This window comes from Periplaneta americana, chromosome 12 (genome assembly GCF_040183065.1).
Source record: "Periplaneta americana isolate PAMFEO1 chromosome 12, P.americana_PAMFEO1_priV1, whole genome shotgun sequence".
Lineage (NCBI taxonomy): Eukaryota > Metazoa > Arthropoda > Insecta > Blattodea > Blattidae > Periplaneta > Periplaneta americana.
The window spans coordinates 89,817,442-89,835,244 of record NC_091128.1 but is presented as its reverse complement, the minus strand read 5'-3'; the positions used below and the strand labels follow the sequence as shown (position 1 = coordinate 89,835,244).

At 34.1% G+C, this 17,803-nt stretch overlaps 1 protein-coding gene across 1 annotated transcript in view; it reads right to left on the bottom strand.

The window, feature by feature from the left end:
• Positions 1-16,574, bottom strand: part of Optix (optix) — a 351,773-nt gene extending 335,199 nt beyond the window's left edge. Inside the window, exon 1 of the mRNA XM_069841731.1 lies at positions 15,649-16,574. Within this exon, the coding sequence (XP_069697832.1) occupies positions 15,649-16,526 (878 nt within the window). The 5' untranslated portion in view covers positions 16,527-16,574. The remainder of the gene's footprint in view (positions 1-15,648) is intronic.
• Positions 16,575-17,803: the final 1,229 nt, after the last annotated feature.

The following is a 17,803-nucleotide window of genomic DNA, read 5'->3' as shown; positions in this document are numbered from 1 at the left end:
TTTTCGTTTCTGGATCAGCTATTTTTTATTTATGCATAGTTTTCGATAATTTTTATGCAGTCACCTTTCCTTAGTTGTCACCTCTTCTGCAATATTAATTGTAAATATATGTCAAAATTATTATTTAATCTGTCTTGTGATTGCATTAAACTGGGCATAAAATATTGTAGAGAACTCTTAAAAGTCTTAAGTACAAATCTGTGAGTTAATATCAAATTAAAAACGGCTTTTCTTTCTTCCATTAGTTGAAGGAATTGTGAAATTTTTGTAACTAGGCCTACGTTGAGTAGACGGAAGTTTACAGTGTTTCCAAAGATATGTCTCAGTTACATAAAATTTTTACGAAGAATACAGGTAATAGGTATTGCCTTCTGTTCAAATTGATAAATACGAAGACATGCTGTTATACTAGATTGGCTTCGTTTCAATTGCCTACGGTACCGGTATTGAAACATCAATTAGGAATGTTATCTTCAGTGATTTAAGTGGTGTGTTATTGTGATAGGTGTCAACAAAATTGTCTCAAAATAATTTCCGAACTGTAGCTATTTGTAGTATGGTACAGATTCTATATCATAATAAATTATTCAGTTTAGACCTTGAGGTCCAAATATTTTAAAATTGATCACTCCTACGTTTCTTAGACCTAGATAATGCCCTTTTCCCTCTAGCTTTGTAGGGTATGTAAAGTATATAGTTGTTGAGGGAACCTAGTTGGTTCCATAATAAACTAGGCTATACTGTTCTCTTGTTTGTATCTAGAATACCGGTAGGCCTACGTGTTATTTTCAGTCTCTTAGTAAAATCGTTGCTTTTATTATATAATAAGCTATAATCTGCTAGAGATCTCAATAATAATAATAATAATAATAATAATAATAATAATCATAATAATAATAATTATTATTATTATTATTATTATTATTATTATTATTATTATTATTATTATTATTATTATAACAATACGTTAATTTCACTCCTCCAGTTTCTGTCCTCTTCACTTGTAGAGTCATGGGTCCATGTTTCGGATGCGTAAGTTATGTCGGAATGGCCGTAGTTCGTAAAACTTAAGGACTGTTTCTCGTCATGCCATGTTTATTAGTGTTATCTTTGTTGTTCTTGCAGTTGGTTGTAATTTATCTATTTCATTTTCAATATAATTAAATTCCGTGTAGGAGACAAAATGCATGCACGATAGCTCCAATAAAATTGTTCACGTGTTCAATGGTTTTGATATCTAATATAAGCCCTACAATACATTTTAGTTGTGAAAGTTAGTTTTGCTTACGTCCAAAGTACCTTTGCATACTGAGTAAAAATTTTAAAATTTACTGTTCTAGAAATCTGTGTAATAACGGATTTGAGGGAGGTGTGAGATGATGGTAGAGACTGGATTAATCTTGCTCAGGATAGGGACCAATGGCGGGCTTATGTGAGGGCGGCAATGAACTTCCGGGCTCCTTAAAAGCCAGTAAGTAAGTAAGAAATTTGTGTAATAAACAGATACTCGTAAGTTGTCGGCATCAACATAATCATAATCTGCAATACGATTTAGGCCCTTAAGGGTTAGGTACGGCTTACAGCAGTAAAATTTTTGGAAATATTTAACATTTTTTCCTCCATTACTGTATCTTGTATAATAATGAAAATTGGTATGTGTAAAACACTGTCCTTCTGCTATATGAACAAAATATTTTTACGATTTAAAAAAAAATTATATATATATATATATATATTTTTTTTTCAAAATTCAAAATGGTGGCGGTTCATTGTGCAGTGATGAAGCGTTTCCCTCATAACTCATAAACTTGTAAACTTTTTCATGTTCTCTCTCTTTTATTTTATTGTTGAAACTCATGTTTACAATATAATGCTCTTTCAACCACATTCCTTAATAAATAATATTGTTTTAGAAGAGAATAGGCCTACTGATATTTGACCATTTTTTAAATGAATTTATTTTTTTATCAGACAATCTATCAAAGGTAGAGAAGTGATTTTGCATCATATTGTAGATATGACATGCATAAATACACACACAAAATTCGTCACAGAATGTTGGTTAGTTTTTTTATTATGAGGGAAACGCTTCATCACTGCACAGTGAATTGCCACCATTTTGAATTTTGAAACAAAAAATATAAATAAATAACTTTTTTAATCGTAAAATTATTTCTTTCATATAGCAGAACGACAGTGTTTTACACATACCTACTAATTTTCATTATTGTACAAGATACAGTAATGGAGGGAAAAAAATGTTAAATATTTCCACAATTTTACTGCTGTAAGCTGTAGGCCTACCTAACCCCTTAAGCCTGCTTCGTCTCCATAGCAATTTAAAATTGCTCTTCCCAACTTTTCCACGATGTCCAATTCGGCGACTTCCTTGCGGTTTATAGTTGATATGGAATGTGAGTTGGATGCATGGTCATGTCATCTATTTCTATATTCTCTGATTGTTTCTGTATCAAAATTATCATCTGTAGCCTATTATTATTATTATTATTATTATTATTATTATTATTATCGTCATCATCATCATCATTATCATCATCATCATCAAAAACTGTTTACTCCATTTCTGTTCAACAAAACATTTTATGACAGATTTTTCTGATATTGCATTTGGTTCGTCGGTCAATATTTTATATTTACTAATCCGAGGAACGATTAAATTTCAATTCATAGTCTTTCGTGAGTGTTTTAGTTATAGGCCCTGTTCCATGACTAGCTAGGTTTTCCTTTTCTGTTGTGTTTTTATGTGCCAAATGCATTAAAGACTTCACTCTTACATTTTAAACACCATACCTGATTGCTTACAAAAATTCATACATATAAAAAAGAGTTTTTAATTCTCCAATCTTGACTAGTATGATTTATTATGGGTCTAAATATCCTCAGCATTTTTTTTCTTTTACATATTCCTAATTTTGCTTAATAATCTTGGTAATATCTTTGTCTTCTGACCCTCAGTAAGATTGGAGAGTGTAAATAATTGATTTACAGATACGCAACGACAGAAAAGTAGTGTGTTCCAATAAAAGCAAATGCGACATAGCATGTTAGTTGAGTCAAAGAAGCAAATAGCTAAACTTGTGACAGAAGCCGCGATAAACTAGATGAAACTTTTCGCAACAAATCAGCAGGTTTAGCTTTGTAACTTCGCCAGGAGTCAATTTAACAACACTCGAAGTTCCTGACAAATGCTGCAACACATGTAGGCTATGTCGGAAGCTATAAAACATTTGGCTGTTAGCTTAGATCAGTTGAAATATAAATGTACTGAATCTTATATAGGGTCTAAGTCTGCTACATTCACAAGGAACATAAAATTATAGAACAATGTGGTAGGAAAGCTTCATCCGACCCCCCGCTTGTTCGTATTGGCTCATTAGACCAATGAAAGAAAATAAAGATTTGCTTCCAACAATGACAAATAGCCTAGGTTATAATATAATCACTCTGGATCTCTTGAAAATTGTTTGTATTTACGGATAACTGAATAACTTAAAAGTGTTAAATTTTAATTATTGAGATTTTATGATCTTACTAATAAAAAGAACCTTTAAATAATTACATAAATTTCATAGAATGTGTAGACTGCTGAAATGATATAGCCTAACTTAATTGTAGTGACTGTATTATCTTTTTTTTTTCTCTCTTTTTTCTATTTTGTTTCAGTTTTTAATAAGAATATGTTTCCTTTTCCTTGTTTATGTTTTATAAATTACTTTGTCAGTCTTGAACATTGTAATTGTACTTTGCCTGTTATGTTCAAACATAAACAAATAAATACGGGTGTAAAGAGACTCAATTTGTTTCAATACTCTGATTTAGAATTCAGTCATTCCAGGTGATATTTCTAGATCCCGTACGGAATATGCTCTTACAGGGTCAGAACAAAATTTAACTGGAAACTTACTCACTACTAGTCTTTATTATTTAATGAAACTACTTCAGACAGGGTACGAGTCGAACGCTTTGAAACAAAATTCTGTGACGGACTTTCTAAGAGATCTTTGTGTGTTGTTACTAGGCTACAAGATTTTATACTTCGCTAGGTATGTTATCGTAAACCAATTGTTTCAATTTTAAATTCTGAAGAGCAATGAATATAAAAGTGTTAAATTTATTTTACCGTCTCTCATTGAACGAACATTTGAAGGATTACTACACATTTACAATTTAAGAAATTTCACTTCCGCAGTGCAGAGACGCTACATAGGTCTATGATTATTTGCAGTTGAGCAAGATGGTAAAAAATAACGTAGATATGTAAATCCTCAATTATAAATAGGGACAAATATTACAGAAATGGCTTTAAGTGAGCAGCATCATATGAGGAGTAAACTTCAAAACTGACATGTCCATTTTCAGGAAATGCTGCATAACTTATATATCGTCCTGCAATAACTCCTACGTACAAAATATAAAATTTTTCAGTAGGAAGAAAAAACACATTTATTCATTCTATGGCAGTGATATGTAGGAGATTGTGAATTCTTACATTTTCGAAAGAAAGAAAAATTACATATAGGAAAGTTTATTATTTGCTGTATCACTATTTAAGTTATTTAATAGAGCAAAAATCTGAAAATCTATAAATATGTCATTGCAGGAACAACGACGATATGTTCTGCAGTAAACGGAGACATTTCTATGGTGAAATTTTATATGAATCTATAGCAAAAAAGAACTTAAATATTTCACTACAGAAAATATTTTGTTTGTTGCAGAGATGTACGTTTTTGGCATCTAAAGTGTAGGCCTATTTTCTGAAAATGTACATGTTAGGTTTTGAAAGTTTGTTCCTCATATAACGACGGTTTTCCTGAAAAAAATTTCTTTAGTAACTACCTGTAACATAAAGCTTAAGAGCGAACAATTTAAAGCTAAACTTTATGATTATTTAACTGATAAATGGTTGTAGAGCTTAGAGGAATTGTACCTTAAATGTGTATGCTACCTAATAAACATAGGCTACAGTATAATAAAACTGTATTGAACAACTATACTGTCGATAAGCTATTATATTGTAGGTTCTTATGTTAAGACAGGGGAAAGGAACTGGCCATCCTATCCAATTATCTTCTGGCTTAGTTGCCTCATGAGTGATTCCTTATTGGCGTCACTTATGAGGTTCAAACCAGTCTTAGGACAATTGACTAAACGACAATGTTAAGAGAAATAGTAGTAAACTGAATAGTTTTAATCTTATGGAATATGTACGAAATGAAACAAGAAATTGGTATGAAAAAAAGTTGAGGTGCCTCAAACTATAATCCCACCAAGAAAACTCTTCACTGGAAGCCAAGTGGATATAGAAGTAGAGGCAGGCTCAGTTCCTGATCGCAAGATCAATTCTGAAAACGTCTCTTGAAATAGGAACGGACAAGAAAGTTTGATTAGCGACGGAATAGAAGAAAGAGAAATATAGGCCTATTATATAACCTGCCGCATCTCTCATCCAATGCCAGAATGTTCCTCCTATAGACTAGGCTATAATATTAAACTCACAGCACTACAATGTTAAATGCACAAATATTTCCGTTGTATTTTTCTTTCATGAACAAACATCAACAAACATCAACAAAAATTGTTATTGAAAGATTCCTATAGCTGACAACTATTTGAAATGTGTACTTTATTAACTATTTCCCACATTATTATAAACATGTTCTTTTTCAAGTGTTATTCTGTAATTTATGGCCACGATACGCGACTAATATTATGTCACTCTCTATACAACAAATACTACATTCGTATTGGTTGTCATTATTACGTCACGTTGTTGGAAGACAATACTGATTAATTCAGTTTGTTTTCCTTGATTTCTAAGAACGAAGCGTGTTGATACTCATAAATTATCTATTATTCACGTCTGCAATGTCCTCTGAATGGTTGCGGCGTTGTTGAGATATCAGCGCACTTCACAGTTGGTTTTGAACATTCTTTTTCTTCTATTGAAATTTTTAACGAATCTTCATTCTATCAGAATCAATGTCATTATTTTATGACGCGCCAACTCCAGGATAGTTTTTTCTTTTACTTTTTTCTTTTACTTTTTTAAAAACGCCTACTAGTAGCCTACAACACTATGCGCTCAGTCTATTTTAATGGAGCATACACTTTCTGAAGTCGATTTTTTTTTTTTTAATGGACTTCCTTCGATAGTAGAGTGAAAAATATTTAAATATTTTCTATCTAATATTTTTCAAGTTATGACTTAAAACGTGAAACTGTGTCAATTGACTTGGCCACTTTAAATACGGATAGAATTTCTCACATTCGTTAAGTTTGCCGCTTATTTCCCGTAACTTAAATTTTCCAAATCCGTTTCCCTTACAACTTCCACAATTTTTAGATAAATTTATGAAATTTTGCATGTAAGAGTGTATTTCATACTGCAGAACAAACTCTGCCTCTAGCACTCTTTAATTATTTGAAGTTCTTTTTTCATTAGTATAATAATTCTTTACTAAAAAAAATATAAATAATGATAAACATTCACCAAAAAATCTTATATATATGTTCAACTGATAGCGGCAGGATTTGTTAGTTAACTGACTCATTATGAATAAAATAGAGGATAAAGCAATGGAAATATTTAACATTGTAAAATATACAGATTAAGGGAAAACGTTTTTTTTTCTTCACAAATTGCAACCCCAAATTTGAAAGATATAATTGCTTTTAACAATAAACGTTTCTTGGATTATAAAAATTGTTTATGAACCTAGAGGTATTGGCTAATCACTGTACCAAAATGCAGCACAAAATCAATTCAGGATGTGTAGAAATTAAATTATGAATTTTTCTAAATTTATACTAGCGAAAGTGTAAGCCTACATACTCCCTTAAGGATAAGAAGGATAAGAATAAGAAAGAATTCTAACTACGAGTAAATAATCAAGCAACGTTTAAGAGAGTAAATTCAAGTAGATATACGGTAAATTACATTAATTTTAGTCAGTGTTCTGCCCAAAGGCAGGTCTTTTACTGCAAACCCAGCATTCTCCAGTATAACAACTTCAATTAGGCTATTAAATTACATATTATTATTATTTTTATTATTATTATTATTATTATTATTATTATCTTCATCTCCTTCTTCTTCCCTTCAAGTATTAGACCATATGGCCTGTTACGATCTCACAGTTGAATTTTCAATCCAGCGATTCTTCGGACGACCGAGAGATCTCTTCCCGTTTGGACGATAGTGGAGCATGACTTTTAGGATTCTATCTCTACGCATGCGATGAAGATGATTTATCCAGTTGTTCCGATAATGTTTTACGTGATTAATTATTCATTCATTCATTTATTTTATTCCATAGATCTTACATGAGCAATGAAGCTTTAAGATGTGGAACAAGTCAAAATTTTACAATATTACAATTACAATTTTTACAGATTTTTATAGTTTTACAATTTAGTAATTTTCTACAATTTTTACAATTTTGTGCAATTTTTTACAATATTTTGGCGAGGTTCTAGTTGTAATTCTTCCATTACATCTTCATTGCGTTTGTGATCTCATTTCGTATATTCCGCTGGATATCTCATAAATTTCATTTCATTGGCCGTTATTCTGCTTTCCTCTTTCTTCCTCAATGCCCATGCCTCATTGCCGTAACAAAGTACGGGTCTCGCCAAAGTCTTGTATAGGCGAATTCTAGTATGCCTTTACACTAGGGAAGATTTCATAATGTTGTTAATTATTCCCATTGTTTTGATCTATTTAGAAATTTTCTGTGAAATGTCTACTTCATCGAAAAAAAAAGATAATGTGTATCAGAGATATTTAAAATAATTTACTCTTTCTAATATTTTTTAATTTAAACATATTTTGCGAGGCACAGGCCATAATTTTGGTTTTTTTCTTTATTGATTCTCATATTATATTTAATTCCAATTTTGTTAAAATTAAAAATTGAACGTTGTAATTCATCTTCTGAGGATGCCACCAGAGCTAAATCGTCTGCAAAAAGTAATGAATCTATTTGTAAATGTCTATTGAGTTTTATTATTATTATTATTATTATTATTATTATTATTATTGTTGTTGTTGTTGTTGTTGTACAGAATTTATAGATAGAGCGTGGAGGGACATCGGGAATCGAATTTCAAAAACCTACGTATTACTAAAGGGCAAAATATAATCACAGAATTAAAAATAGAAAATAGATGACCGATATAGGGAAGTTGTTTCTAAATAGGATCACACTAGACTGGCACCAGCTAAGTCGATCTGCAGCGTCTTTTTGAAGGCTCTCCTCTATCAATTTAAAAGTTAAAAAAATAACTTAGGTAGGTTGCTATAATAAGAAAATTAGTAATTAAAGGTTATTTATTGTTATTAACTAAATGTTATAGGCCTATAAGTGTGTGTCCTGAATATTTAATTATTGTGCTAGAGACTGTGATGTTCTACCTGCCCTGTACTCTGTTTGTATTTTCTGTATTGCTGCTTCGTTTGTATTTATTTGAAGTGTTCAATGCTGTGATAGCTAAGTTTTGGGAATAAATAAGTAGGCCTATAGTGTAAGTGTTCGAAGCGTTCAAGTGTTTTGTAAGTGTTAAAATTGGTTATGTTTGTGTAGCATAAGCGTTATAAGTGTCGCGTAAGTGTTTAGTTCCTCCGCAGTTTAGTGCCAAGAATGATTTAGTGTGTTCCGAAGTCTTTATTTGTCTTATTGTTTTTGTAGTTCATCGTTGTTCCTGCAATAACTCCTATGTGCAAAATATAAAATTCTTCAGTAGGAAGAAAAGACATATTTATTCATCCTATGGCAGCCGTACATAGGAGACTGTGAATTCTTACATTGTAGAAAAAAAGAAATATAGGCCCAATTACATATGAAGAGTCCACTGTAAGAATGATGGATGTCATTTGGAATACATTTTGCAAGAGAAGCAATTGAAAGTTTGAAATGCTTAGCGCTCAAAGCTTAACTGTGATTTTCCGATCATTACTGGACAATGACTATCAGTGTTAATGCCATATAACTCTCTATATACATTCTATATGTCTTAAGCTATGCATTGACAGTCTTGGTTCATTTTCGACAAGAAAGTGACATCCATCATTCTTGCAGTGGACTCTTCGTATAGGAGATTTTATTATTTGCTGTATCACTATTTAAGTTATCTAATAGAGCAAAAATCTGAAAATCGATAAATATGTCACATAGGAGTTATTGCAGGAGCAACGACGATTTGTGTTGAGTCTTGTTCATGTTGTGATTTTGTATTTGTGTTTCTTGGTATTTGTGTTATTGTTTTCAACGTATTAGACTATTGTTTGTTGTGTATTGATGTTTTATTTTGTGTTTTGTTTTGTATTCTTGTTTCAGTACATATTTGGAATTTACAAGTGTTCGTTACATTATCGTGCAGGCCTACAACGTAGACCTACAACTCGTTATTGAAATAAATATTTTTCTTCCAAAAGCCTAGGCCTATAGGTCATTTATATAAACCGTACAAGAAATTTTGTAATAGAAGTAGGCCTACTAATAAGACGTAAAATGTTGAGCTATAGCCATTAGTATTATACAGAGAGATCAATTTGTAATTTGAAAGTAGGAGATTGCGAATATTCATGATGAAATTTGAAAATTCACTTTTTAACACTTTTACATTGTTTTTATGCAGTAAATAAATTTTCATAAAAAATCTCTCCCTAAATACTTCACCGAACCATTGCGTTAAAATTCATTACAGATACTACTGGGCGATCACGAACTGCTTTCCTGTAATGGCGATTCAGTTAATGTGGGATTATATTATATCACAAGTGGACTTTTACTTGCTTAGGTAATTCTCCACATATTTTATATTTCTTCCACCACTTCTATGCACCCTTGAATAAGTTATTAATTATTTTTTTCACAGAAAATTTTTGTATTATAGTAAAGCCATGCTGAAATATTAGTTAATTTGACTAATTTTCTCTAGGCCTGTATATGCGGTCTATTGGCATTTATTGATCTCTTACCATGAACCATTTGCAGGATATTCTACCTATCGTTCTTCAGAATATTATTATTATTATTATTATTATTATTATTATTATTATTATTATTATTATTATTATTATTATATCATCTTCATTTTTTGTTTTTACTGTGTTTTTCTTTGCAGGATATTCTACCTATCGTTCTTCAGAATAATAATAATAATAATAATAATAATAATAATAATATTATTATTATTATTATTATTATTATCTTCATTTTTTTCGTTTTTACTGTGTTTTTCTTTGCGGCTTCCCTATATCAGTCCACAGAAATATTCGACCATTGACAATAAATGACTTGTAAAAATTGTCAAATCTTTCAGTGCATGAAAAGCATTTGCGGTTAAAGATAATTAGAAATTTTTTAATAGTTTTAGTTATTTTAAATTTATGTTATTGAATTCTAGTCTACATACTTATCATTCCGATATTGTGCATCCGAAGGTGATCATTTTACTTATGATCGTACTTCTTTAATAGCGTCTTATTAATTTTGATATTTCCTTCCTGCTTAATTGTTTTAGTGTTCTTTGAATTTCCTAAGATGAATCGCCCTCTCTCTTTGATGCCAGTGTAATTATTGTTCCTTCAGTTTAATGGTTTATATTGCGTTCCTTTCTTTCACTGTGTCTTATTTTACGTTTTGTATCCTAAAGTATTATGTATAAAAGGGCACAAATAGGCTAACCGTAGCTGCTGACGCTCCCTTCGAACTAAGACTATCTTCTCAACTCGTTAAGTAGATTTTATTTAAAACCGTATTGTGTGTGATTTTGCTATTATTAGACCTACTGTTGCTACTGAAACAAGTTGACCTCCTATAATGTTTCTCTGCTTCTGAATTTCGCTTTTCAGTTCTTGATACTTCACAACTTCAATGTCTTCTTTTCTAAGTTAGCAGTAGAAGAAAGACTTAGGCCTAAATAACATAATTTCACTGCTTGGACTTCTATAGACCTATTAGGGTATGTCATGGCCTTTAATTTACTGTCTTATCTGCCATTATTATTATTATTATTATTATTATTATTATTATTATTATTATTATTATTATTATTATTGTTATATAGCTTACACTTATTCGATTACATTAGCTTCACATATTCCGGCCTGTAATTTTACCTACAAATTTTTAACTTCGATGATAGCGCTTAAGAACTTAACTTAGGCCTACATGTTTTAAAATTCCTCAGTAAATGCTAAATCCTTCTCTTAAAAATAATCAAGCCGTTTGTATTGGAAGCCATTCACTGCGTTATCTGTAGTAAAAATGCCTTAACTGAATCAGAGTCATAATTTGCGTTGACCTGGTTTTCAACTTTGAAGGTAAGTTACAACAAACTTACTAATCTCTCACGCATTGAGTTGTACAAGAGTCTATGATATTAATGTACGGTAATTGTTTGTGGTATAAAATTAAATGTATGCGAGGAAACGAGGAAATGCCTTAATCGCTTCACACAAATTGAATCACAATGGATAAAATGCAAAATTGCTTAAGATGAAACAATTATTTCATCTTAATAACTATATAAAAAATTGGTCATATTCATTAAGCATAAGAACATTCACATGAACTATTACCTTATTAGGCTACTGTATCACTTAGTCTATTATTGATTCCGTTAGCGGAATAATTCAAATTTTTATTAACCCTATACGTAGAATAATAAGCAAACAATGTTTCTTTGCTTCATTTACAGCTATTCTAAACACGCCGTCAGTTTTATAATAATAATAATAATAATAATAATAATAATAATAATAATAATAATAATAATAATAATAATTATGAGAGAGGGTTATTATTATTATTAATTATTATTATTGTTTCTTCCTGTTCTCGTAGACCACATGTGCCGTACATAGATGTAGGCCTATATGTAAATGTAGTCTACACTTCCTTGTAACCTACATATAGGCCTATTGAAATTGTGAAGGAGGTCTACAATAATATCTTAACACAGTCTACATAAGAATTCTATAGGTTTACCTTTATAGGTATTACAGGCTAAATGCGATAACAACTTTCTAGTGGACTCTTTTGCGCAGATATCTACATAAGATTAAAAATGTATTAATTTTGAATAGGCTATCTCAGAAAGAGACTGCCGTATTTCCTGTGACATTATTATTATTATTATTATTATTATTATTATTATTATTATAAGTAGTGAAAGTTCAGTCTGCAGAGGGAACGGAGTTCAGACCCATTAAAAGTTACACCCGTACCTATGGATGTAGGCCTAAGAGGAAGAGAGATTATCGTATAAGGAAGGAACTAGATATTTTTTAGTCTTAATGAATATATACAAAATCGTCAATTGAACTAATATGAACACTTAATAATAATAATAATAATAATAATAATAATAATAATAATAATAATAATAATAATAATAATAATGGCAGAAACGAGAAATTCCAAAATTGTTTATAATTACAAGCCAAGTGGATAGGCTACAGACCGATAACTATGTACATAGATTAGCCTAAATTAATTTCGGCGTTTCCTCATGTCGGAAGAGGCATAAGATCTAATTCCTGTGGTGGATGATGATGATGATGATGATGGTGATGATGATGATGATGATGATGATTGTATGTGGAACTATCATCCTAATGTTATCACTCAGGACACATTATTATTATTATTATTATTATTATTATTATTATTATTATTATTATTATTATTATTAATTTATGTTTAAATATGCTTGATGCACATTTGGATTTAAGAATGTATGACACTGTGTACAAGAAATATTCTTCAATTATGCATTCTTACAATGTAACATGTGTTCGTTACAGTAAATTTTTGTAATGTAGTTTGAAGGTTGTATGAAATTTAGCTCCCTCAAATGCAGCATCCGCAGCCTCTCTTAGTTTTACCTGCTGTTTATGTTATAAGTAGGTATAGGCTCCTATTCATCGTTTATTTTATTTTTCATATCTTTTGAATTTCTCTCTCTATATTATTATAAGTTAGTGATTTTATCGCTTTAATTATTTTGTGCTTGCTAGTACTTAAACTGTTAGGTAATAATAATAATAATAATAATAATAATAATAATAATAGGCTAATAATAATAGTAGTAATAATAATAGAAATTAAAATATATTAAAACGTATTATTATTATTATTATTATTATTATTATTATTATTATTATTATTATTGCTACCAATTTGTGTGTTTCCAAATTATATTGAACAATACAGTACGCCTACTTACGTACTTATTTGTAATTGAATCTCAGGAGTGGAACACAGAGTAACAAACAACTACTGAAATGTTAATGGTAGTATGTTTATAGGCCTAAGAGGTGTAAATTTCCGAATAAACAATGCTAACAGTTCAGACGTGTAATGAGGCGTGGTGTTCACTAGTTTGTAACTACAACTACAAGTTTGCAAGAAGAAAAAAACAGACATTTTTACTAAAAATAATATTTTAAGATTGCAACCATAGGCCGATCATTCACAGTTACTGTGACAGAAACCTTTTACTACCGATCAGTGTGGGACAATTGATAATGGCCGAACACGACTTGCGATTATCACTGTCATGTAGATAATGATAAAATACTGATCAATTTAATTAAATTCGTGTAACAATAATTATCCTTACAGTAATACTGTAAGGTATTTTTCTTTCTATTGCATGCCGAAGGGAGGATGTTTTATTTCATTTTGGTACCACACAATTATATTTTAATTTAATAATCCCCCGTCTTTATATAAACTTTTAACTGTTGTTCAGTGACAAAATAATGGGCTACAACAACAATTAGTCTAATAATTTTTCAGCTAGCCTAAATGAAACCAGTCATTTGTACTTCAAAATAGAACACAAGTGCCAAATTATTGCACTGAATGGGGTATTAGTTTGGCCGTCAGTAGCTATTAGTCTTCAAAGCTTCTGGTTTGCGTGTAATGTACGCAAATGCTGTACAACCACAAGTCAAACAAAACGGCCCGCAGACTAACAAGGCCTGCATATCTGGCAAAAGTGTTTATTTTACTATCTCTGTTTGCTATGAGGTTAAAGTTGCGAGAACAAAATCTAACACGTGGTTTATTTTGATTTTAGCTTCTTAATGCTATAAAACTAAATGTGTGTTTTGTTTTATGTTATTCGTTTCTCTCACGACACGTATCTTACGGTAAATGATGGAACACGAACGGAATCTACTGTTTACTCACAATGAGAGTAAAATATTCGGCTTTATTTTATACCTGCTTTTAAAAATTCACATTTAAGTGAGTTTGCCTATTGCAGAGTTGAAATAGTAGTAGCTAACGATTCAAGTAGTATCTGCGTATTTACAGTATGAACGACGTGGTATTTAAATTATAAGATTTGTTTTTGTGACTGCGTACAATTCGTTTGTTAGTCTGTCTGCAGAAAGTAGGTAACTATTCGAAGTGGTTTTACAGTTGATACGCAAAGGCAATTGGCTACAGAAAAATAACAGTTCATTTAGCAAACTGAGACAAGATTTAATTCAAATTTCACATTTCAGCGAAATTTTAAGCGTAACAATAAGCTGAATTACGACAATACGAATGTATTTTATGTAATCATAGCCTTGACAGGGCTCTTCTAATCCAAAATTAATATGCTTATGCATTAATATCTATAGATAATAGATTACGAATAAGATATCGGTTTCAAAGTTGATACAAGTGAAATATTCTCTCCACTTACGCAGTATAGGAAATTAGACATTTTTATTATCCAAATTAGTAAATTGATACACACATAGCCTAAGTGAAGTTTCACACTTCATAGACTTTTATTATTAGCCTATAGGCTAAGTGAGTACTATAATTACAGTGTATTAATTAGTAAATAATTTTAATCACCGTTGCACAATTAGCCTACAATCCGAGAAGCCTAGGAAATTTGAACCCAAAGCCATTATACGCCTATATCGAAATAACGAAATAGGAAGCAATTTCACAGTTCGTACAAGAGAAATGTCTTTACTTTTGCGAGTCAATTATCAACATGAAATAACAATTCCGTACTAAGCCTAGTAGATTGATTAAAATTACATTAGAAAGTCACAATTCCGTAATTTACCTCATAGTAAATGATGTGTAAGATCGAATTTATTGTTTATTACTATAGAATTTTAATAACAGTTGTAAGATCATAGGACTCAAAGAATACATTAAGGTTTATCTATTCCATTCCGCAGCAGTTTCTGCGGATGGCTAGCAAAATACAAAGCGGTGTCACACTTGATGCAATATAAATACGTTATTTTCTCCTGCAGTACAATTTCCTACAATTCCCTACTTAATCAATATTGAATTTATGTTACTGCGATTTTAGGAAAACTTTAATGTACGGTTTCCTCACTGCCGACACTTCATCTTAAAATTGTAAAAGAGCAGGCTTGTCTGTGTTTGTCTAATTCGCGCCACCACGCTTACGAAAAGGCACTTTCTAGTGACAGTTTATTTTATTACGTGCACGAGGGTAGGAATTTTGGTGGTGGAGAGTAAGGAAGTTTACCCTCAATTTTTTTATCCTTACATAAAACGCGAATAGCTGTGAACAGCATAAGCAGGATAGTTTCTAATGCACTGGTGAAATGTCGCACGTCGCACTCACCTGTTCTTGGCGGCGGCGGCGCGGTCCCTCTGCCGGCGGTTCTTGAACCAGTTGCCGACCTGCGTCGGGGTGAGCCCCGTGGCCTGCGCCAGCTCGCGCTTCTTGGTGGGGTTGGGGTACGGGTCCTGCAGGTACCACTCCCGCAGGAGGCTCCGGGTGCGCTCCTTGAAGCAGTGCGTCTTCTGCTCGCCGTCCCAGATCGTCCTGGGCAGCGGGAACTTCTTCCGCACGCGGTACTTGTCCACGGGCCCCAGGGGCCTGCCGCGCAGCTTCTCGGCCTCCTGGTAGTGCGCCTCCAGCCACATGGCCTGCAGCTTGCCGTGCGACTCCTTGGTGAACTTGTGGTGCTCCAGGATGGTGTACATGTCCCTGAAGTTGCCGCTGTGGAAGGACACGATGGCTCGCGCGCGCAGCACGGCCTCGTTCTTGTTGAGCTCGGACACGTTGGGGTGCGCGACGGGCAGCGACCACAGGAAGCGCGCCAGGCGCTCGATGTCGCCGGACTCCTCCAGCGTCTCGCACACGGCGGCCACCTGCGACACCGTGAAGTTGAGCGTCGGCAGCGCGAACATCGGGCTGGGGATGATGGGCGGCGGGGGCGGCGGCACCACGACGGGAGGCGCGCCGCCCCCGGACGCCGCCGCGGCCGCCGCCAGCGCAGTCACCGTGGCCGCCGCCGCCGCCGACGAGGGTCCCAGCCCTTGGGGGTGCAAGCCGCCCAGCCCGAGGGCCATCGCGTGGGCCACGGCGCGGCCCTGGCCCGCCTCGTCCAGGTGGTGCGACGGCGGCGGCGGGGTCTGTTGTCGGGGATCCACGGCGAGCACGGGGGAGCCGGCCGCCTGCTGGCCAGCGGCACCCAGGTCCTGTCCTCCGCGCATTCACCGCCCGGCGGCCGTCATCATGGCCTATCCGTGTCACGACTTATCAAGACACCCAGTGTCACTGCCTCCCTAATCAACGGCATCGCTCCAGCTCGCGCCTCCCCTCTCCCGCGCGCGCGGGGCGGAGCGCTCGGCCGCACGGCCCCTCCCTGATTGGCCGTCGCCATGGCTACGCCGTCCATCAACGTGGCGCCTGCCAATCGCGGGTCGGCGGCACGATGCGGTGTCGACGCGATAGGATAGGTTTCAGCAGTGTTTGGGGAGGGAGGGAGCGTGTGTGGTGACATTAGTACTTGTTTGCTTGTTGGGAGGGCGTTGCTGCAGCTTGTAATACACTCCAAACCTCTATACAAGTCAACAGGAATGACGGCTAATTACTAACAGGGTCACCAAGAATGTGTCATCGCCCTCGCGATGTGCGCAGGAAATTAGGATCGAACCGCAGACACTTGGCCCTCGTCAAATCGATCCCTTCCACAACCCAATTACGACGCGCACCTCTTTATTTCGGCGTTTTGTTTAAACAGTCAGTATCCCATCTTCAGTACAATTGCTCCAGATGCTAGCTGTAGACGCCTGCACTAAATCCCACTTATGTAGCATTGTTTCCAGCAGTTTATTATTTTCGCCCAGCCGCCACGCCTGTCCAGTGGCTGGAGCAATACACTTATAATCCTGTGGTCCCGGGTTCGGACTCTGGTGTACCCCCTATTTATGACTTGTTTTGGGCAAGCTCATGGTCCAGGTAAGACAGGGTTTCCTTCGGGAGCTCCAGTTCTCCTGGGGCATCCCAACAAATCTCCATCATCATCATCATCATCATCATCATCTCCTCTCATCGTGGGTGTAGCTTAGGCCAGCCACCTATGGCGCATCTGAGCAATGACTCTGTCTGTAATTATTGGTGTACATCTACACAATTAACTACAGATGGGTGAATGATGAACACTCAAGTACTCGCAATTAGACAAAAGAAATGTTCTCCTGTAGGCCTGCCTATATAAGTTTTTATAGGCTACACACACCAGAATCAATGTCTTAGAAGAATAATACTGTTCGTTAGCTTTTGACCGATTGGCAAGAACTGAATCCAAAGTACGTTTGTATCGTCACCTAGGCCTATGTAATTTTTGAAAACATAGACCTACTTGTCATATAAATTTAAGGAGAAATTTTGTTTTCCTTAGGTTAATAGTTAATATTCTACTGAAAACAGTGCTGCAAATTCACACAGAATGTAGTTTAAATTCCTGAAACATGGGAACAATATTAAG